Source organism: Podarcis pityusensis, assembly GCF_964106645.2.
Source record: "Podarcis pityusensis genome assembly, chromosome: 13".
In the NCBI taxonomy this organism is placed as follows: domain Eukaryota; kingdom Metazoa; phylum Chordata; class Lepidosauria; order Squamata; family Lacertidae; genus Podarcis; species Podarcis pityusensis.
The window spans coordinates 26,423,634-26,446,269 of NC_138038.1; the positions used below are offsets into that span (position 1 = coordinate 26,423,634).

Sequence of the window (22,636 nt, forward strand, 5' to 3'; positions counted from 1 at the left end):
GTTCAATGTCGAACATCTCTTACTGATGTGTTTTTAATATTCTGTTGGGAGCTGCCCAGAGTGGCTGGGGAAACCTAGCCAGATGGGCAGGGTATTAATTCTTCTTCTTATTATTATTACCACCACCACTTGAGAGCACTGTTAAGCAAGGGAAGCTGACTGAGCTAGAAGAATCAACCAAGCCAAGGTTGGAAGCCAGATCTTCTGCAAGTCACTAAAAGCAGGAGGGGGAGCAGCCTGCCTTCTGCCCTCTTCACCACCCAGGTGCCAGTTGTTTCGGGCTCTGGTGCCTGCTGACCAGCTGTATTTGTGCCATGCTGGATTTTCATATAGTATCTACCTTCTGGCTCGATGTGTGTGCTGGATTAATAATAATCCTCCTGTTGCCATGAAAAGGGCACTTCTTCCCCTTTGAAAGCCCAGGCCGCTTTCAAAGAACTGTACATTCTGCCCGCCCTTTTGGCCGGGAGCTCGGAAACGGGTGGGTGAAGGTGACCTGCTGGAGCTTGTCATCAAAGGCCACCACTGCGCTTCTGCTGAAGGCCAGAGAGCATTCAAGGGCTGCTTTGCACCCTCCCTTTAGGAAAAGTGCCCATGCTAGTGGATCCTCAGTGGAGGGCCTGTAGCTCAGTGGCAGGACAGAGCACATGCTGTTGCCGGGGGAGGGCTTGAGGAAATAGAGCCAAATAGTCATTTCCCAAAAAAGCCTGAAGCATTTTTTGGGGGGGATAATAGGGACAGAAGTCCCCCCAAAAGCTACCACCGCAGCCAGAATTCTGTATGCGCAGAAATTGAAAGAATAAGAAGTTCTAACAATAGAGGAGTGGACTTTAAAACTATTGGACTATATGGAGATGGTGAAGCTGGTGACAAAATCAAGAGGCCAAAAAAGACGAAATGTTTGCGGAATAGCAGAGACCCCCCCTTTTTTTGATTATCTGAGAAAACATTATAGTTCAACTAAATCGCAGGCAGAACTGGAAAATATAAGCCAAGGGGTGGGAATGATAAAAGACTGTAACATGGGACATATGCTATAGCATGGGTCGGCAAACTTAGGCCCGGGGGCCGGATGTAGCCCAGTTGCCTTCTAAATCCGGCCCGTGGATGGTCTGGGAATCAGCGTGTTTTTACATGAGTAGAATGTGTCCTTTTATTGAAAATGCACCTCTGGGTTATTTGTGGGGCATAGGAATTCGTTCATTTTTTCCCTTCAAAATATATTCCCCCCCACCCCAAGGTCTGAGGGACAGGGGACCGGCCTCCTGCTGAAAAACTTTGCTGACCCCTGTGCTATAGAAATAATTTATTACATTTAAGGCAGTAGATAAAAGGATTTGAACAGAAACATCACGGAGGTAAGGGTGGGAAGTCAAAATGCTAAGGGAACATTGTGCGGAAACTGAATTGAATTTGTTAAATTGTGTGGAAAATGAGTAAAAATGTATGAGGGAATAAAGGAAATAAAAAGAGCCCTCGTGGATCAGGCCAAAGGCCCGTCCAGTCCAGCATCCTATTCTCACAGGGGCCAACCAGGTACCTGAGGGAAACCAGCAAGTGGAAGATGAACAGAAGACCCCTCCCCAGTTTCCAGCCACTGGTCTACAGAATCATTACTGCCTAGGGTAGCAGTCCATGATGGCTGGTAACCCGCAGGGGTGCCAACTTGAATAAAATATTGGGGGTGCCCAGGTAAGCCCCGCCCCACATAATTGATCACATGATGCAGCACATGCACACCATCTGAATGGCAATGCCCATCCACTTTGGGAAGAGGGGGCTGGCCCCCTCAAATATTTTATTGAGCGGGAGCCAAAGGGACCTCGGCCCCTAAGAATTGGAAGCCCCTATGGTGACTCCTTTTCCCAGTCAGGACATATTATCCTGGGCTAAATGGACTTGATATTGAGCTGCCTAAGTCTGGACTTCGTAGGAGGCCCCCTCCTACGTTCCTACCTCTGTGCCCGAAAGCTCGCCCATGTTCTTGGCGAGCAGAGATACATTTTGCAAACGGAATATGTTTGTTGTTGTTAAGGATGCATTTTATTAATTTTGTTTGTTTAAACAAGTTATATGCCACTTAGCTACAGCCATCTCAAGGATACAATGCAATGAGTAAAAACGAGTTAAGACTATGAAGTCAAAATTCAATTACCATGCCTGCTGGAATTTTAAAAAATGTCTCCGGAAATTCAGTAGGAAAGGGGCCTGTCTGGCCTCCATTGGAAGTGAGTGCCTTTGCCTGATGCACAGAACCTTTTTGGTTTCCTGGCCCTGTCACTTCCCCCTGGAACATTCATGGAGCATTTGCGCTCATTTGCACATGTGTGACGGCTGCCTCAAACGTTCATATTATCGCTTATTTCGGATTCAGTTTTCTAATTGGATTGGTGGGGTGGATGCATCAGACGGCAGTGTTTGTGAGGAAAACCACTGGCTTGATTTTGAATGTGGCTAGCATTGTGCAAAAGCTAAAAACCTAGCAGTGGGAGCGCACTGGTATGTGGTATTGTGAACATCCCCTTAACCTGGACTGTGCCACAGAAGGAAGGGTTTTTAAAACAACAACATCCCAATCTGATATCTGCCCACCAGCAGCTGCTATTTAAATAAGAAATCGAAACATGTCTGGTGAAGCACTTAATTTTGTCCTCAGATGCCTCCGTTGTTTTTTTAAATCTCTGGACTGCCACACCTAATTCAGACTCTAGCGACATGTTCTCCTCAGCAAGAGGAGATTGCCCTCTTAGATTTCTGCCTTTGTGTCGCAAACAGAATCATAGAATCATAGAATCATAGAGTTGGAAGAGACCACAAGGGCCATCGAGTCCAACCCCCTGCCAAACAGGAAACACCATCAGAGCACTCCTGACATATGGTTGTCAAGCCTCTGCTTAAAGACCTCCAAAGAAGGAGACTCCACCACACTCCTTGGCAGCAAATTCCACTGTCGAACAGCTCTTACTGTCAGGAAGTTCTTCCTAATGTTTAGGTGGAATCTTCTTTCTTGTAGTTTGGATCCATTGCTCCGTGTCCGCTTCTCTGGAGCAGCAGAAAACAACCTTTCTCCCTCTTCTATATGACATCCTTTTATATATTTGAACATGGCTATCATATCACCCCTTAACCTCCTCTTCTCCAGGCTAAACATGCCTAGCTCCCTTAGCCGTTCCTCATAAGGCATCGTTTCCAGGCCTTTGACCATTTTGGTTGCCCTCCTCTGGACACGTTCCAGTTTGTCAGTGTCCTTCTTGAACTGTGGTGCCCAGAACTGGACACAGTACTCCAGGTGAGGTCTGACCAGAGCAGAATACAGTGGCACTATTACTTCCCTTGATCTAGATGCTATACTCCTATTGATGCAGCCCAGAATTGCATTGGCTTTTTTAGCTGCCGCGTCACACTGTTGGCTCATGTCAAGTTTGTGGTCAACCAAGACTCCTAGATCCTTTTCACATGTACTGCTCTCAAGCCAGGGGTCACCCATCTTGTATTTGTGCCTCTCATTTTTTTTGCCCAAGTGCAATACTTTACATTTCTCCCTGTTAAAATTCATCTTGTTTGTTTTGGCCCAGTTCTCTAATCTGCCAAGGTCGTTTTGAAGTGTGATCCTGTCCTCTGGGGTGTTAGCCACCCCTCTCAGTTTGGTGTCATCTGCAGATTTGATCAGGATGCCCTTGAGTCCATCATCCAAGTCGTTGATAAAGATGTTGAATCTTTATTCAACAGGTACGGTAATAAACCAGTGTCTGGGTTGTACTGGGCGAGCGGAGGGCTCATATTACAAAATGCTGCTCCATTACGGAACATTGCACACGGAAAACCAACATGTCAGGATTTCCTGACTACAACCCTTGTCCCTGACATATATGTGCAGGGATTTATTTACTTTTGTGCTTCTACCCAATACTTAAGGTTCCCTCAAGCCTTCTGGTACCTCCCTCTTGTGTGTGAGTGGTGCTTTTTACCTACACAAGCAACAAGACCTCCTGCCTGAACATTGGCAGGAAAAGGAATAATAATGGCCGTAAAGCTTACCTGAAATATAGGTTTTGCCTGCACCATACTACTGATTTTCTCCTGCAATGAGCAGGGAATACAGGGGACTGAAGGCTCTGTTCTGGGTTGCACTTTCTGAAGCCCAAGAGGCCTGGCCAGTGCCTCACACAGGAAGACAAGAGCCTACCACAGGCCATGCCTCAGAATCTTCTGCAATGTGCTAGGATACCTTGGCAGAAGAGTCAATATGGAAAGTAAAAAAGGTCAACATTTGGGAAACGTCCATCCTGCTTCATGTCCTAAGGAACGTGTACCAAGGAAACGTACTTCCAGATTTATTTCATAACAAAATTTATATACCATTTAATCATAGTAAAACCTCTAAGTGGTTTACAAGAAACGTCTAGCGCTTTGCAATAAATGGGGGGGACTTGATATTGCAAACAGGTCATTCAGATGTCACGAAAGGGCTGTCAGCAACAGGATTTTTGTTTAGATTTCAGCACTAGATTTTCCACAGAAATAGTAAATCTGAATTAAAGGTGGTGGTGGTGGGGGGAAACAATAGGCTGACATTTTGATCTGTGTGAACGATGCAAGAGAACATTTTAAGCATCTGGCTTCCTCCCAAAGAATTCAGCAAACTGTAGTTTGTTAAGCGTGCTGGGAACTCTAGGTCTGTGAGGGATAAACTACAGTTCAGGGGAAAGCCATATGCTTTAAACGTGTTAAATGTTTGGTGTGGACGTGAACACACACTTATTTGCACCCACAGAACAGGAGCAGCAATACAGAAGAGAACAGGAGCAGCATGCAATAAGCTGGGTTTTTGGGGGCAAGGGCCTTGTGTGTGTGTTTCTGCTAGGCGAGCTGGGATCAGGCTATCTTCTGCGCATGGATGAAGAAGATCCCTTGCACGTCATCCACGCCAATCTTCAGGCTCGGCGGCATGACATAGGAGCGGAAGTTGCGGGTGCGATAGCCGCTCTTGGCGAAGGATTCCTTGACATCTGCCTCGCTGACGGGCACGACTGACAGCTTGGCTTCTCCAGCCAAATAGAAGGACTCGTCCAAAGCCCCGATCATGAGGAAGTGGCCACCAGGCTTGAGAAGCGTTGTGACGTTCCGCAGGGCCCGGTCGAAACTCGGCCTGTCAGGGCTCACGGCTTCCAGGCAGAAAGCAGAGACCAAAGCATCGGCTGGTTGGCTGAGAGAGGAACCTAGAGGTTTGGCCTGGTGGACATCGATGGGAAGGATCCTTCTGAGTTTCTTCTTCAGCTTTTGCTCTTTTTCCTTCCACGGTTCCCTAAATAAATAATCATTTGTTATTTATATATATGATATATATATATATGATATATATATATATAATATATATATATATATATATATATATATATATATAATATATATATATGTTATTTATTTATATGACTAGGTTTCCCCAGCCACTCTGGGAGGCTTTCAAAACAAACTATAAAACCACAGTAAAACATCACACATTAAAAACTCCAGATGTCTTCTAAAAGTCAGATAGTTGTTTCTGAATCTAAAAAGGAGCAAAGTCAGAAGGAAGAAAATACGAGAAATCTAAAGAAGGAAAAAGAAAGAGAAAAGGAATAGAAGGGGGAGACAGACTGAAGAAAGATAAAATAAAAGGACTTCCAGCTCTCTGTTGCTACACATGATATTTATTCTTTAAGATCCAACCATTCTATCGTCTATAAACCAGCATTTTTTCAATCTTCAAACCCAGATATTACAAGCTCAGTTTCTCTTTCACGCAAAAAGTCCATAAGAGATTTCAAATCCTCAACAAATGTTGGTAATGATTTTTCTCTAATTAAACATGTTAGCCATCTCAGCCAAGTCCAATAATTTTATCAGCCATTCTTCTATAGTGGGTAAGGCTGTGCTTTTCTTTGTGCATATAGCAGTCTTGCCGCAGTAATCATATATTGTAGGTGTTTTACCTCAGTATATTATAAAAAAGGTGCTTTGTAATGGGTATATTTAGATGCCCATAGGTTTCCCATCCCTCTGCTAAGCTCTTTGTCACCTGCACTGCACAGCCAGTACCTCTTTATCTACTTGCACTGGCGTGCTTTCGAACTGCTAGGTTGGCAGGAGCTGGGACAGAGCAACAGGAGCTCACCCCATTGCGCGGATTCGAACCACCGAGCTTCTGATCGGCAAGCCCAAGAGGCTCAGTGGTTTAGACCACAGCGCCAGCAGCCAGTGGTAGATCACAGGTAACCATGATTGCATCCCCAGGCTTATTCCTTGGGAAGCCGTGCCCCTCTCTCCTGCATTTATCTCTTACCCATTGCCTTCAATCTTACAAGTATACTGGATGTAAGGGGACCAGTCAAAGCAGCTGGAGTCTTCACCGAGCACCCAGTTCTGTATCTCAGCCCGATTCACTTCCAGGTAGTCTGTGGCCACTATCTCCTCAAAGTAGTCGCAGGCACTGAGGAGCTGATAAATGGTGGGGCCTGTGCCAATATCAATAAGGGTGCGGCCGCAGATTTCGCCTGCAAGGAGTGAGAATAAAGAACTAAGGTGCAATCATCTCCAGTGATAAACAATTACCGTATTTTTCGCTCTATAAGACGCACCAGACCACAAGACGCACCTAGTTTTTGGAGGAGGAAAACAAGAAAAAAAATATTCTGAATCTCAGAAGCCAGATCAGCAAGAGGGATCACTGCGCAGTGAAAGCAGCAATCCCTCTTGCTGTTCTGACTTCTGGGATAGCTGCGCAGCCTGCATTCGCTCCATAAGACACACACACATTTCCCCTTTTTAGGAGGGGAAAAGTGAGTCTTATAGAGCAAAAAATACGGTACATAAAATACTGGAAACCTCTTAGAAAATAAATAAATCTGTATTCATGATGAGGGTGGAGGGGGAGTGCAAGTCTTTCCCAAATACAATCATAAAAGAGGATTCAATACCCTGGCCCCTGATTTTCTGCCCAGAAATGACCTTCCCATAAGGTGAAGGGTGGAAGTCAAATGGCTAAAGTCATATTTTGAGGAGAAACCTAGAATCCAGGCTACTTGGTTCCCTTTTCTGTTTGTGTGGGAAAATGTAATGGAGAAGCCTGCTGCAAATACTCCCCTTCTCCCACTCCCCGACCCCAGCAGATTTGATCCCATGGAGGCACAGCTCACCGGAAGATTTCCCACCGAAATTATATTGAGAGGGAAGCAGGATCCAGTACTTGTGATACAGTAGTTCAGGAGATATAGGAAAAACAGCACCTGCCAAAATTGCCGCTTCTAATAAAATATCACAGGCACAAGAGGGTTGTATTCTATTGCATTTGGTCACCTTATCACTGATGGACAAAATGCCCAAAGGGAAAGTCAGATAGAAGCTCCCAGCCAATCAAGGCCTGGAGGAATGAGGGGCGGCTTGAAAGATGGTCCTGTTTTCTGGATCTTTCCAAGCCAGCCAAGTTGTAAGAATCTGCACACGCATTACATTTTAAGTCTTCCACATAGCCGGAAGAGCGGTTCCATATTGTGATGTCTCGCAAGCCACCTACCAAACTAGCATCCCTTTGACTCCACATCACAACATGCTGCTGGCAAGAGAAGCCTAGGCATCTGGGTCCTCCTTCACACCTTGTAGAAGTGACTCAGTCGCCTCTTCCTCCAGGATCCCCCTGCCCATAAGGATCCTCCCCTCTCATTGGTCAATTGCCCTTCTCACACTCATGATCTCACTGATTAAGCTAAATAAAATGTCTTTCTTTCTTTCTTTCTTTCTTTCTTTCTTTCTTTCTTTCTTTCTTTCTTTCTTTCTTTTCTAGTTTATAAAAGGTAAAGGTACCCCTGACTGTTAGGTCTAGTCATGGATGACTCTGGGGTTGCGCATTCATCTCACTCTATAGGCCGAGGGAGCCGGCGTTTGTCCGCAGACAGCTTCCAGGTCATGTGGCCAGCATGACTAAGCCGCTTCTGGCGAACCAGAGCAGCGCACGGAAACGCCGTTTACCTTCCCGCCAGAGCAGTACCTATTTATCTACTTGCACTTGACGTGCTTTTGAACTGCTAGGTGGGCAGGAGCTGGGACTGAACAACGGGCGCTCACCCCGTTGCGGGGATTCAAACTGCTGACCTTCTGATCGGCAAGTCCTAGGCTCTGTGGTTTAGACCACAGTGCCACCCATGTCCCATTTCACTAATTTTACATTCATTTTGATATTTCAAAACTTGGCTTCCTTCCCCCTCTTTCTGCAGTTCCTTAAATTAGTTTTTAATATCTTCTGCATATCCAAATTAACTTAATTTGCTCATTTATTCATCTTCTTTAAATATACACTCTTATAAAACTGCAGGTTATTACAATAATCCTGCCAATGTTTTTATCTGTTTATAATTTATCTGTAAATATTCAATAAACCATTTCCATTCTTTTATATATATAAAAAATGTTATCTTGATTTTGTATTCTTCCGGTAAGTTTCCCCATTTCTGCATATTCCACAAGTTTTTGCATCCATTCTTCCTTTACTGGGACTTCTGCTTCTTTCCATTTGGGGGCAAGGAACATACTTGCTGCTGTAGTAGCATACATGAATAAGTCTCAATACATTTTAGGTAGTGCTGTCCCTACAATTCCTAAAAGAAAAGTTTCTGGTTTTTTTGTTTTTGTTTTTACAAAGGTTATTTTAAACATCATTTTCATTATATTATGTATCATTTCCCAGTACGCTTTAACCTTACTACAAGGCCACCACATATGATAAAAAGAACCTTCTAAGCTGGATAAAATGTGGCAGTGTGGTCTCCTACTTTGGCTGTGTACATTCATTTAAGAACACACACACACACACACACACACACACACCTCGCCACCAAAAGGCTCCTGGGAACTGTACACACAGAACCACACTTTTTGTGCCACCCCCAAACTAAGTAATTGACACAGCAAATTGGGGCCACAAGTTAATGCCCACCCCCAAATCCAACCTTGTCCAATTAGCACTTACGGTAACTTTGGCATCAGTTGTGGGTTTTATTTGGAGGGGGGACCTGAAATTTCAGGGCCACATGTTAATGGAGCTCTTGCAAAGTCCCATGGCAGGAACCTACCACCGTAGATCACAGCAGGAATCTATCACAGTCTATCAAAGCAGCCCGCTTTGTGAGATGGCTCAGCCACTCTGCAAACTTTGCAAGAGAACTCAGTTAATTTGCAAGTCGCCACCTTTCCTAAACTTAAGCGCCAAGCAGCACAGAGCAAAGATCTTATAGGCAGACCCCACCCCAGCAGCTCAGTTTACCTCCTGCTTCTTGAGTCCTGTTTGGTTTATTTGCCAGCAGATGAAAAGGTAAAGAGGTTATTATTTACAAACCGTATGAACTAGCAGATTGCAACTAATATATCGGTCTGTAAGATTGCCAGAGTATCAGGATTGTATTCAACGAAGATCCATTCGGAGAAGACCTGCTCAAATTCATGAACCTGGATTAGTCGTGTCCCTTAACTCTGACTAAGACTAGCATTGGCTACAATCCGCAAAGTTTCAGGGCTCTAGAAACAGGCACAGCTCAGAAATCCAATTAAGAAATTTATTTAAGAGAAGTATTTTTTTTTAAGGGAGAAATTGTAATCATTATCAATATGAAAATAAAACACCAGACCAGAAAGCTGGCCTGTCTAGTCCTATGCTAAGCAAGCTAATGGAGCAAAGACTTACACCTGCGATCACTTCTGTGGTTGATAGCCTCTGGCGATGGTTAAAAAAACGAGTGACTTGGGCTGCATGCGCACCATCTAAAGAGCATTTAAAGAATCCTAAGGATGCTGGAACTCAAAATGGCACTAAACTAGCACTAAACTTTGGCATTGGTTTCAGGGGAAAGCAAAATTTTGGGGCCACAAATTAATGGAGCTTCTTACAAGGCCAAAATCCCACCCAGTCTAAGTCAGTTGCCTGGGTTCAGCTAACTATTTAATGTTAATTAATTAATTAATTAATGTTAGAAAGATGCTGAGGTCCTGGAAGGTCATAGTTCAGGTTTTTCAAAGCATTTTACTCCCCACCCTCCAAGTTTACAAAGGAACTGTCTCTTTTTTTGCAATGCACTTTTTTCAAATTTAGACAGCTCCGCATTTGGAAAGCTTACTTCTGATGGATGGTGACGTTGTCAAGGAAAAGGTAAAAATGACCCAGAGGCATGGCCTGCCCAAGACATATTGGCACCTGAGGCCGAACCACTAAATGGTGCCTGCCTCCCAGCCAGGGAAGAAGGAGGGGAATGAAGATCTACATCAGGAACAAGGGAAGAATAAAGGTTTGCGTTGGGATCTGCTCCCCTGTGAATCCTGCCGCTTGAGGCGGGCGTCTCACCTTGCCTCATGGGTGGGCCGGCCCTGTCAAGAGGCAAGGCAGAAGATTTTCAAATGAGACAAAGGGAGATCACCTTTGAAACCCAGGTTTGCTAAGGAAAACAATTACAGGTCTACCTACCCGTGGCAAAGGCATCTGCCAGGCAGCGAAGTTTCCAGGGCACTGCAAACTCTTCGCTCGTGAAGTTGGCACGGGGTGGCATGTAGTTGTTTTGCAGGTAGGCCCGAGGGTTGAACTTCTGGTAGCTTTCGGCCACAGCCGCGATACCATTGGCGCTCATGGCTGGGGAAATGCTTGGCTCTGTCCGGCTCACGCAACCGGCTCTGGGTGAGTGGCTTTATAGCCCAGGCTGACCGAATGCAATTAGTCCCGAGTACTTTGGGCTGATACCATCAGGATCAGCCTGCGGGGCCTCTCTAAATTGGGGCCATTTCTCTCGCACACTCTTCCGCTCGCCGTGGAGTAATTGAGAAGACCTTTCCAGGAGCTTGATGGAGGTCCTGGCAATGCTGGGGGCGAGGGAACGGATTGCTTTATCTCGCACTGGATAGTCGTTTAATAACTCTATTGAAAGGACACTTTATTGAAGCTGTTCATCCAGTATAACCAAATTACTGTCAGGAACTAGGATGGGCTGGGAGGGGGAGTCTGTGCCATTTGTCAGGGAAGAGCCCCGCTGGCAGAAGGTTAGACAGCACCCCCTTCCACGCAAGAGGCAGGGGGGCCTGCAAATCACCCCATTCCTCCTACAACAGAGGAGACTGTCTATGGTTTTTACTATTAAGCCCTCTTCTCAGAGAACTCTGAGGTTTTTAACTCTGTGAAGGGAATAGAGTTCTCCTAGCAACTCTCAGCCCCTTTAACAAACTCCAGCTCCCAGAATTTTTGGGGAGAAGCCATGACTGTTTACAGTGGCACATAGTGCTTTCAATGTATGGTGTGAATGTGGTTCTTTTTGCTTTTCACATTGTTACCTCATCTTTTCCCCCAAGGAGCTTGGGATGGCATACACAGACCCTATTTTCCAGGAACAGTCCTGGATTGATAGAAGCCGTCCTCATTTCTGATTTGATCCCGTAATGCCTCACTTTTCCTTAGGACGTCCCTATTTTCATCAGAGAAATGTTGGAGGGTATGGAGTTATCTGAAGGCAATCCTGTGTAGAGAAGGGCTTTTTTTAAAATAAAAAAAAAGTTTAATGTTTTGTTATGTTTTTGTATATGTTGGAAGCTGCCCAGAGTGGCTGGGGCAACGCAGTCAGATGTTGTTGTTGTTTTTAGTCGTTTAGTCGTGTCCAACTCTTCGTGACCCTATGGACTAGAGCATGCCAGGCACTCCTTTCTTCCACGGCCTCCCACAGTTTGGTCAAACTCATGCTGGTAGCTTCAGGAACACTGTCCAACCATCTCGTCCTCTGTCGTCCCCTTCTCCTTGTGCCCTCCATCTTTCCCAACATCAGGGTCTCTTCCAGGGAGTCTTCTCTTCTCATGAGATGGCCAAAGTATTGGAGCCTCAGCTTCACGATCTGTCCTTCCAGTGAGCACTCAGGGCTGATTTCCTTCAGAATGGATCGGTTTGATCTTCTTGCAGTCCATGGGACTCTCAAGAGTCTCCTCCAGCACGATAATTCAAAAGCAGTCAGATGGGTGGGGTTTAAATAGTAAAATTATTGTTATTGTTGTTGTTGTTATGGAATAGGGCGCCCCGTTTTCATGAGAGAAATGTTGGAGGGTACGCATGCCTACGCTTCTAACCATTTGTCCTCACAATGACCCTGTGCGGCAGGCTAGGTTGTGAGAGGATGACTTGGCCTCAAGTGACCTTCGTACCAGGATTTGAGCCCAGTCTTCTTGCCAGGTCAAGGCCTGACACACCACTCACTGGTTTTCCTTCTCTTTGCCACCCTCTGCTTTCCCTCCAACCAATACCTCCCACAATCTCTTGCACGCACAGAGAGACATGTGCATCAAGAGTCCTGCCCTCTCTGCCCACAACACTCCTTACTGAGTGACTTTTTTGCCCAGTCGACTTGTCACGTTGCCCCCTGTCCCCACCTCACCCTGTAGGAGGAGACAGCTCAATCCACTCAGGACATTTTCTCCCCATTATGCCAAAGTTTTGACATTCTGTCTCTGGGGCTGATCGAAAGTGCCTTTGAACCTGGCACTGTGTCTGTGTGAGAGAGAAGAAGGAAAAGAGGGAGGGCTGTTGGTCCTCCTGAAACCAGAGTGGGGTAGTGAGGGGAGGGGGAATGAGTGGGTGGAAAGATCTTTCTTTCCCAATGACTTCATCCATCAGACGCGTCGTTACTCAGCTGTGCTGGCTCAGTGCAAACCTCTCCGGCCGGTGAATCCCATAATCCATCCATCCATCACCAAATGCCTTTCTGAATCGCATCCCCTTGCTCGTAACTTGTCTTCGTCAGAGGCAGGACACCTAAGTTCGTTTCATTCTCCAGAAAGTTCCAGAAATTCTGCTGAGATTTCATGTCAGCATAGTGACATCGTAGGGACATATGAGATCATATACAGGGTCATGTACATTACAGAAATTAGTATCCCTGCAGCACATGAGATCATAACGGTAAGCGTTCTCATTATCAACATGGATGAGGCCACATGTCACAGCAGTCTTCTTCCAGCAACCATGTCTTTTCTCAAAAAACCTTCCCATCTGAGATGAAGAGTGAACAAGAGAAAGGGGGGAGATTAAACCATGGGTAGGCAACCTAAGGCCCAGGGGCCGGATGTGGCCCAATTGCCTTCTCAATCTGGCCCGCGGACGGTCCGGGAATCAGCGTGTTTTTACATGAGTAGAATGTGTGCTTTTATTTAAAATGCATCTCTGGGTTATTTGTGGGGCATAGGAATTTGTTCATTTCCCCCCCCCCCAAAAAAAAATATAGTCCGGCCCCTCACAAGGTCTGAGGGACAGTGGACCGACTGAAAAAGTTTGCTGACCCCTGGATTAAACATTTGCATTTTCCCTAGTAATCAACTGGATTTCACATAAAATGCTCAACCTCCTTCGAAATCACTACTTACCCTTGAAGTTAAACACATTCCCATTTTACAGATAATACAAGGGAAGTAAAATCCACTGCTGATCAGAGATTAGAATCCAGATCTCAGACTCTCCAAGTGTCCCCATTTTCCAGGGACAGTCCTGGATTTACAGAATCCACCCCAGTTTCTAATTTGATCCTGGAATGTCCCGCTTCTCCTTAGGGTGTTCATATTTTCATCAGAGAAATGTTGGAGGGTATGCCATACATGCTCCTCTTGCCACTGAGGAATTGTGAACTTCCCACTGCATTAGACATTGGTGACTTGGTTCTTTGGACAGGTGACGAATATGGGCACCTATAAGTTGTCAAATACTAAATATTGACTTCTATTCAATAGTGTCATGCTGCATAAACCACTGCATATACCGCTGTGTGCTGACTATCAAATAGTGCCATGGCTTCAATATTTGGAGGAGCCAGAGACGGCCACCAGCTTTAAAAGAGTATTAGACAAATTCATGGAGGAGAGGGCTATAGAAAGCTGTTGCTATGACCTGCTTCCACAGTTAGAGGCAGTAATGCTTCTAAATAGCAGTCATAAGAACATAAGGAGAGCTTGCAGGATCAGGCCAACGGCTCATCTAGTCCAGCATCCTGTTCTCACAGTGACAGACCCGTTGTTGGAAACCGCAAAGGGAGAGTGCCTCATATGTTTGTGGTGCTGAGCCTCAGCAATTGAAAGAGATATTTCTCTAGGCAACGACCCGGTATCCCTCTTGAGAATCAAAAGAAGCCCTTGTGTCTTGGCTTCCAGTGGGCCCAGATTGGAAGTACCAAATTAAATGGCAACAAACATTATTTCTATAGTGTCTCTCCAGCTCCCGTCTCAGAATAGTGCGTGTTTTGATCTTCCGTGCTAAATTAATGAAACGGCCCGTTGACAGCCACAAGTTGCTGCCAGGAAATGACAGGGTTAAAAGTGTATAAAAAATATTGTCACGTCACAAATTTGGTTTCCAGTAGCAAACGCACCCAGGGGGAAGGGAGGGGAGGTGTCCTGTATCAGAATGCTCCACCGGTGACTTTGCAAGACCGATATAGCTCTGAATGCCAACCCCTCTGGAATCGGCATTCAGGAAACCTATATAAATCACCCGCAGCAGGGACAATAGACTAGACCGAAGGGAGACTCCGAGAACTCATCCTAGTTCGAGCAGAAGCCCAGACACAACGATGCACGGAAAGACCGTGGTCCTTCGCAGCTCAGGGAACCTGGCCGCAGCCGACCTGAGCTGCCAGGTATCCGAGAGAGACACATCCCGGAAGGAATCCTTCAGTGCGGAATGGAAGGACCTCTCACTCACCGCTAGGCCTGAGGAAGGGTGAGTGTTGGGCTTGGGTCTGGTGGGGATGATAGGCTTGGTCCAAACTGTTATAATCCAGCCAGGCGGCTTTGTATTTGTTACAGAAGTCTACTGGCTGGGTCCTTCCAAGGAAGCCTAGATAAAGCCAAGTATTGGGAGAGGTTAAACATGCATTGCTCTTGGGGTCCCTGCCAGCTCTATGGCTCTATGATACAGTCAAGTCTTGGAGATGCCAGACATGTCAAAGAGGAAGGGCAGGGGGAGACAGCTCAGGCCCCAACAGTGTATAAAGTTAGGGGGCTTTTTTGCCCCAGTGTGCATGACATTGAGGCACATTAGACATTTCATTACCCATTCACTCAGCTTGTAGAGATCCTTTCGGAGCTAATTTCCAGGCGCTGTTTGTCCCCCCCCCCCCCGCTCTGAATAATTTGGTGCCCTCAGCAAATGCGGCCACTGCATCGCTCACCGCTGACAATGAAAGCGGAGCCTCTGCTTTTACCGATTGTGGTGGTTTGGTTTTGAGTGCTACATCTGTCCTCCGGTTAATCTGTCCCTTTCCTTTCTAACCCTTTGCAAGGATATCACACTTGTATGAGTATGAAATCAGGGGAGAAAGTATTTTGCCCGGTATGAAGCAGTCTAATCATATTTGCCAGGCTAGGGCTGGGATGGTAAGGCGTGTGGGGTTTTAAGGCTGGGAGAGGGGGCTTTGAGGATGCACAGAATAGCAGAAGGAGGTGTTGCTCAGCGCAGGATCTGTAACACCGGATGCAGCTGGGGCATCACTGTCAGATGGCTGCCTAGTCTCTGCTTGTCAACCTTTTCAGCAAAGAAGAGCGTAGGAAACTAGGAAGCTGCGTTAAACTGAACCCATTGGGCCATCTAGTTTAGCAGTGTCTGCAGGGACATTTTAATCCGTCCCCTGTGGAAGTTTATTTCTTGGGGTAAAATCCCAAAAAAAGCTCAAGAACTTCAATCCTAAAAAAAGGTCAACAACTCTGGTTGGCCCTCACACATGCTCACTTCAATCTGGCCCTCTTTGAAAGAAGTTTGTTGGGATTTCCTCATTCTTCCATCCTTGTGTTATCAAGACTCTTGCCGCTGATGAGCTATGCAGAGTTGGCTAAATTGACGTACAAACTGAGGGACAAGGACAACTGTGACTTTAAGGATGAATGGAAACTTTTTACAAATTATCTAAAAAGACAACAAAATGAACTGGACTCCTTGGCAGGTTTTGAATAAACATACACAAATTTATTGGCTGAGAACATGATAGATAGATAAGGTAAGGATATGTATAATTTTATAACATGCAGAGAATAATATGTGCAGAGAAATCAGAGAGAGGAGCTGAGGGAAGTCCTTGGTGGGAGGGGGGAGGGAGGGATGGGAGGGGGAGGGAAAAAGGAAAAAAATAATGTATGTGATTATATGGTTTGATAATTTGTTATGCTGAAATTGCTTAATGAAAAGTTTTTTAAAAAAAGAAAAAAAGAAAAAAGTTTGGGCACCCCTGCCTGAAGCCGAGCTGTGGGGTGAATCTATGATTAATTTTCCACTCCTTTTTTCCGCAGCTGGTCTCGGTTTGAAGCAGACAAACAGCGCAGAGAAACTTACCGCCAGCAACAGGAAGCCCGGGTCATAGTGCAGAGGTCTCCATGGGGCATCCTTCGCTTGGGTCTGCTGGGTGAACCTCTGACCTCCTACCACCTGCCCTACCAGAGGCCTTTGCCCTTGCCCATCTTCACACCGGCCAAGCTAAGCGCCAGGGAGCTCACCCCGACCCCCTCAGAGTCTGTGGAGTCCTTGCCGGCAGCCGGCGTGTGTCTCGACAAGAAATCTGTGGCCGAGATCACCAAAGAGCTGCCCCTCGTCATCCAGCCCACCTGCCCCGACTTCAAGAAAGGCCTGCCCCGCTCCTTGTCCCGTTCCATGTCTCAGGATGCCCAGAGAGGCTGAGCGTACGGGACCCTTCCCCAACGCAAGGACTTTCCTTCGGGAACTGGCTTGGATGCCTCGGGGGTGGTGGCCCCCCACATCTGTTGCTGCATGAGGACAATCCGAAGGGGCCCAGGCACATAGAAAAGGTTTGGTAGGATCGAAGCCACCTTGATGACTCCAACGGAGAACTCTTGGGGGTGGGGGCAAGGACTAGGACTAGGACTATCTCTGTGTGTGAATGTATATATTAGATGTACAGCATCGTGCACTTCTGCCACCAGTGCTTTCCTTTCTGCACCGTGCATTGCGGTGGTGTTTATTTTATTTTATTTTTAAAAAGGACTACCTCCCCAGGGAGAGTTAGGGAGAGCCCCTGAATTAAAGGAGAGAGAAAAAGAAAACAATGAGAACATCATGCACAAAGCAGCTCATGGAGGTTCAGGGCCCTCCTCCCTGTGGTTTCACATAGCTGGGTGAAACATATTTGCAGATGGATGATGATGGGAGCCCTGCTTCGTGAGCTTAGCAGGAGAGAATGAGGGTTCCTTGCAGAAAGAAGAGGAAGGTTGAAGGGTTAGCGGCAAGTGAGAGAGTATGGAAGACATTGGCGATGCTCCTGGTTCTGTTTCAGCCAATGTGGCCTGCGCAGGTGTTTGGTGGGTGGAGAGGAATCCGAATGTTGTACTTGAGGAACGGGGAGAGGTTAATGGGACTAAACAACTTCTGAGGTGGCGTTCTCTCACCCTCCTCCCCAGATAGACCTGACTTGGGGTACAGGGACTCAGTAAAAATTTCCCAATGCATATATAATGAGGAACATCTGCATCTTGGGGAGGTGAAGATGAGCCAAAGTTGAATTAAGGGGCTAATAGAGAAGGAAAGGAAGAGGGTTTAACCTGGACAGAAGAGGTTCAAGAAACAGATTTGGTTTTACACCTCATGACTCCTCCCCATAGGGTATGATAAACTATAGACAAATCATTAAGAATTGTAGAGAAATCCACTGTGAATGTCCTGTATTTCATGTCCTTTGCTTTACTTTTGAAGAAAGTAAAAAATATTGATCATAGTGGAATGCTGTATGGTGATTTATTGTATTCTTATAAGATAAATAAAAATGAGGGGAATGACAGAAAAAATGTCTCCTTAATTTCAAAGACCTCCTTAATTTCAAAGACCTTGCATTTTTGTCAGGCTGCCCGGCAAAGTTGCTCATCTCTCTTTTTCATGCTCAAGGGATGTGCGCCCTTAAGAGTGACACAGACGTCCAACGGGTGCAAAGGAAAGGAAGCTGGTGTCCCAGCTATGAAGAAAGCCAAGTCGGCCACTGATTCTTTGCCACCTCACAAGCAGACGTCCGTCTCTCAGGTCACTTCATGCTGCAACACACCTTAGGAAGCAAAGCAAAACCAAGCAAACCTTACCTTGCTGCTTTCGGAAACAAAACATCAAATTGGCTGGCATAGTTTGGTTCAGTCCAGCTTGCGTTGGTCAAGGAGCATGCAGCTGTTCACGTGACTTCCTTTGGGGAAAGAGGGAAAGTAACATGGTTTATTTACCCTTACAAATGAACATGGCTGGAACTTTGTGGTGGAAGGAGGAGCCCACAGGGACAAGAACTGCAGTAGGGAAACAGTGGGAAGGAGCAGGATTAAGCTGCTTCTGTGTCTCCATTTGGGATCTCTCCCTCCTGGAGCTGCTGCTACATGTGTATGAATGCAAAATCCTCCTTACTTACCAGAGGTAAAACACCCTCAAAACAAGCACTCTTCCATCACAGTCAGCCTCACACCAGGATGTGTGAATGGAAGTCCCCCTTCAAACACACATACATACAGGTACTGCACAGGAGCATGGACCTCCCCAATTATTATGGGCTGTATTCAATTAAGAGCGTAGTATAGCCCCATGGGTATACGCTGAGTAAAAGTTAGGTAAACACAACCCACAGAGACACACACACAAAAGTGATTGCAAGTTGTCCTTTTAAGTCACAACATCTTTTTGCAACTCCGTCCTGGATGTTGTTGAGATGTTGAATCAGCAAATATTCCCCCCCCCCCTTCACCGAAATCTCCACCCAACTCCACAAATCCCCCGAGCTCCATTGTTGAAAATGTGCCTGAGCCAATTCATTAGCTAACAGTTTATAGCTAGCTAACTGCATATTCACAAAGATCAAAGTATGTAGACCCTTGTCAAAATCCGTGACTCCCTAAGGATATCCAGGACATATCCAGGGAGTAAATCTATGATTGAAGGCAGGCTTAGCATTGGAAGTCATGTGGAGTTTGAAAAGAAACACCTCAGAATGCAGCCATTGAGTTCACTGGAAAGGCCTACGTCTGTCTCCAGCCTATGTGAAAATAACAGTGAGTTTTGCAGCATCTTAAAAGACTTTAAAAATGGATTGTGGCATAAGGTTTTGTGGAGTCAAGCGGACGACTCTTTCTGCCACAATATATTTGCTAGTCTTAAAAGTGCCACAAGGGAAGGGCTGCTCAGTAGCAGAGCCTGTGATTTGTATCCTAAAAGCCACAGGTCCAAACCCTGGTGCCCGCAGACAGAGACGGAAAGACTTATTTAAAATTCTGGAGAGCTACTGCCAGTCATTGTGGACTATGGACTCAGCTACATTAGTCAAAAAACAGTGTTTTGAATGTGTTATAAACATGCAACACCATATGGTGCTGGAGAGCAAAAAATAAATAAAATATTTGTGATTTCCCATAGCATTTTCTTTATTTGTTATAACGATTTAATTTCTGACTTACTTATAGCATGTTTTTTTTCTTGTGTGAAGATCCACCCTAAGTTATACGAAAATTTGGGGTTGCTTTTTACAGCCCAAATCTCCCAAGGGACTCAGAGTCCCCTATGTCCATGATTGGTCAGAGAAGAATGGGTGGAGGCAGGAATCAGTAGAAAGAAGGAAGGGATATATTTATTTTTGTGTGGAGACGGAGTCCCACCACCACCACCTTTCATGATGGTGAGGAACCGGAACAAAAGTGTGTAACAACTTTTAAAGATTTTAGAAATTGCCCAAGTCCTTAGCCAAAGACCACCCAAAAGCATCATAGAATCGTTACAGAAAGAGGTCTACAACAGAAATTTGAGCATGTGGCCTGTCTGCTGTCTGTCAAGATCCATGATAATGCTTGCCGAATGCATTACCCGGGCCAGACTGGACCATTCTTTTGAAATGGTAAATGCCCTAGTTTCTGAAACCATTGTCATAGACCTCTCCTATTCATACACAGGATTTGATGGATTTGTAGGTGAAAAGAAAAGGTTTTCCCAGGATATTTCCTTTTACTTCAGGGGAAATATTTGGGGTTACCAAGAGAGCCAAGATGACATTGGTATTGACCTATGTACTAAAATAAAGTGTCTATTTCTTCAGAGAATATTTCCTAATTTTGAAGGATGAAGGAATGGTTTGCTGTGGAATGTGTGTCCCTTAATTTTTTTTTTAATAACACAGCACAGACCAATGGCCTGACTTGGTATAAGGCAGCTTCGTCCTATATTTGTTTTTGTTTTCCTTAGGCTGCAGACCTCTTTGTTGCTTCTGCTGCCAAGGCAGCTACGCCTCTAGAAATTCAGCCCAACAGCATGAGATACCTTTGTAGGGGTTGCTGTCTGACAAGACCATGGCTTGGCATTGTGCTCTTAAGGAATGGCGTGAGCAGCGCGGAATGTGTTTATCTCCTTCGGAAGGGTGGATCACATTCGGGTTTGTCACATGTGTAAACATATCCCAGAATTCTGTTGGGGCTCTAATTGTTTTGCACGGTGCAAATAGCAGCCCCTACACACACACACACACACTGCAGGAATGCAGCAAGCAGCCTTGCTCCTGTAATTTTCACATGGCCAAAGAACTCGAGGCAGCGGTGCCTGGTGCCCAACAAGAATGGTAGGCCGTGCTAGTGCCTTTTTAAAAGAAAAACAGGTGCCTGTACTCACCATGAAGTTCTTACACTAAGTGCCACAATTTTAACATGGGGGGGGGAGGAGGTGCCAATACTACATAACCCCTGAGTACCCTCGGGGGGGGGGAGCACTGGGGCAGTTGAGCAGTAGGCAGAGCCAGAGCCAACTCATTTTAGTTTTGTCCCCCTGCTGAGTTCTGCAACGGCAACTCTGAGACTAAGGAGGACGGTACTGGCAGGCAAGGAAGGCCACCCTCTGGGCGTGTTGTGAGTAAGAGGCAGGCAGGTGGGGGCTAGCTGAGGGCAGACCAAAGTTGGTTGGGCAGTGCCACATTTGTCATAAGAGTAGTGGGGTCATCTCAGTGGCTCATCTTGTCCAGCAACCTGTGTAGCAACAGCCTGAGGGAAGCACACAAACAGGACCTGAGCATAGTCAGGGACGTGTAATGGCTCCTAACTTGGGACACACAAATGGGGCAGAGGGAATGGAATGGTATCCTAGAAGAGGGCATGGCTGGCTGGCTGGCTGGCTGGAACACTGAAGAGGAACACTCCAGAGTGCAATAGGACCTGAGCATACTCAGGGACATGTAATGGCTCCTAACTTGGGACACGCAAATGGGGCAGAGGGAATGGAATGGTATCCTAGAAGAGGGCATGGCTGGCTGGCTGGAACACTGAAGAGGAACACTCCACAGTGCAATAGGACCTGAGCATACTAAGGGACATGTAATGGCTACCAACTTGGGATACAAAAGTGGGGAAGACAGGAGGGAATGGTATCCTGGAAGAGGGCATGGCTGGCTGGCTGGCTGGCTGGCTGGCTGGAACACTGAAGAGGAACACAGCGCAACGTTTTGTTGCTGGTCCCACTTGTACTCAGATAATAACCATCCCACTCCATGCACAAGCTCCCCCCTTCCCTAGCAATCTCTGAAACCAAACTGTCTCTTACAAACAGTAACCAAAGTTAGGGCAGACCTTGGCGACTGACCCCAAAGATAGCCTGATATGTACAGGCTCGGGCTACCCTTTGCAGCCCAGCCTTCACATGTCTCTGCCCGTGAGGAGCCCAAGGTCACTAGGATGACGGGCATAACGGGGCAGGCCTAGTGATCTGGCCCCTTGGGGATGTGGGCGAGACCCTGTGGTGGGAGGAGGAAGGGATGGGACAGCTAATCCAAGCCTTTGGGCCAGGTTCGTGATGCCAGAGCAGGGCCAGGGCATTTGGCAATGGTACAAGGTATGGAGTGGGCCGGGAGGGACTTATATAACCCAAAACCAACAAGGCTGCCAAATCCTTCTAGCAATTCTACTGGGAAGACAGTGTGATTCGGCAGGCTCAGAGCCAGGATTCCTGAATACTATTTATATATATGGGGGAGGGGGGCACTGCTGAAGGGTTAGAGCAAAAGAGATGCTGTCAGCTAGGACACTGGGGGGTCAGGACCCACTGCTGTGCCACGGTCTGGTCTAAGGTGAAACCCAACAGCAGCAACAGCGTCTGAAAGGGCTGAAGACCACCGAGCTCCTACAGCTGCAAAAAAGGAACAGAGAGCAGCAAGTAGCGTTTCCTTTTCCAGTTTTCCCAGTCTTAAATACCATTTTCCACACCCGTTAGCAATGTTTTAAAAAGACCTCGTGAAAATTCATTAGCATTTTAATGAGAATTTCCCCTGGTACGCACAGCTTTGCACGCAAATTTGCCTAACGTACACAGTATTGTCAAGCAATTCCCCTTCGTACAACGAAGTTTGTATGTTCTTTTCACTATCATATGCATTTATATGCACACTTTATCCCAGCTTGTGTGTGTGTGTTCTTGGTACATTTTTCTTAGCTGGAAAGCTGCATTGCAAAATTCAGAGAAGTGTGAATTTCAGAAGACTGCTGCGTTTCGGTTTGTGTGTTGCATACCGTCCAACTTTCCTCTGATGAAAGTAGGGATGTCCTGTATAATAATAATAATAATAATAATAATAATAATAATAATACCCCACCCCAGCCACTCTGG

At 46.1% G+C, this 22,636-nt stretch overlaps 2 protein-coding genes across 2 annotated transcripts; one reads left to right on the forward strand and one right to left on the reverse strand.

Annotated features, from left to right (window-relative positions):
- Nucleotides 1–2,055: 2,055 nt before the first annotated feature.
- On the reverse strand, nucleotides 2,056–11,110 carry PNMT (phenylethanolamine N-methyltransferase). The gene is made up of 3 exons (XM_080978363.1): nucleotides 10,487–11,110; nucleotides 6,323–6,533; nucleotides 2,056–5,305 (listed from the first exon to the last, which is right to left on the reverse strand). The coding sequence occupies exons 1-3, from the start codon at nucleotides 10,644–10,646 to the stop codon at nucleotides 4,876–4,878; spliced, it is 801 nt and encodes a 266-aa protein (XP_080834489.1). The 5' UTR covers nucleotides 10,647–11,110; the 3' UTR covers nucleotides 2,056–4,875.
- Nucleotides 11,111–14,533: 3,423 nt separating this feature from the next.
- On the forward strand, nucleotides 14,534–17,823 carry TCAP (titin-cap). The gene is made up of 2 exons (XM_080977679.1): nucleotides 14,534–14,755; nucleotides 16,318–17,823. Exons 1-2 carry the CDS (start codon nucleotides 14,607–14,609, stop codon nucleotides 16,700–16,702), a joined length of 534 nt encoding a protein of 177 aa, XP_080833805.1. The 5' UTR covers nucleotides 14,534–14,606; the 3' UTR covers nucleotides 16,703–17,823.
- Nucleotides 17,824–22,636: the final 4,813 nt, after the last annotated feature.

Bases quoted from the DNA above. Each gene is read 5' to 3' on its own strand.
- PNMT (XM_080978363.1), bottom strand. From the start codon at position 10,646: ATGAGCGCCAATGGTATCGCGGCTGTGGCCGAAAGCTACCAGAAGTTC. The intron at 6,534-10,486 runs GTAGGTAGACCT...CACTCCTTGCAG, and splicing joins GGCAGATGCCTTTGCCACGG to GCGAAATCTGCGGCCGCACC. The intron at 5,306-6,322 runs GTAAGAGATAAA...TTATTTATTTAG, and splicing joins TGTAAGATTGAAGGCAATGG to GGAACCGTGGAAGGAAAAAG.
- TCAP (XM_080977679.1), top strand. From the start codon at position 14,607: ATGCACGGAAAGACCGTGGTCCTTCGCAGCTCAGGGAACCTGGCCGCA. The intron at 14,756-16,317 runs GTGAGTGTTGGG...TTTTTTCCGCAG, and splicing joins ACCGCTAGGCCTGAGGAAGG to CTGGTCTCGGTTTGAAGCAG.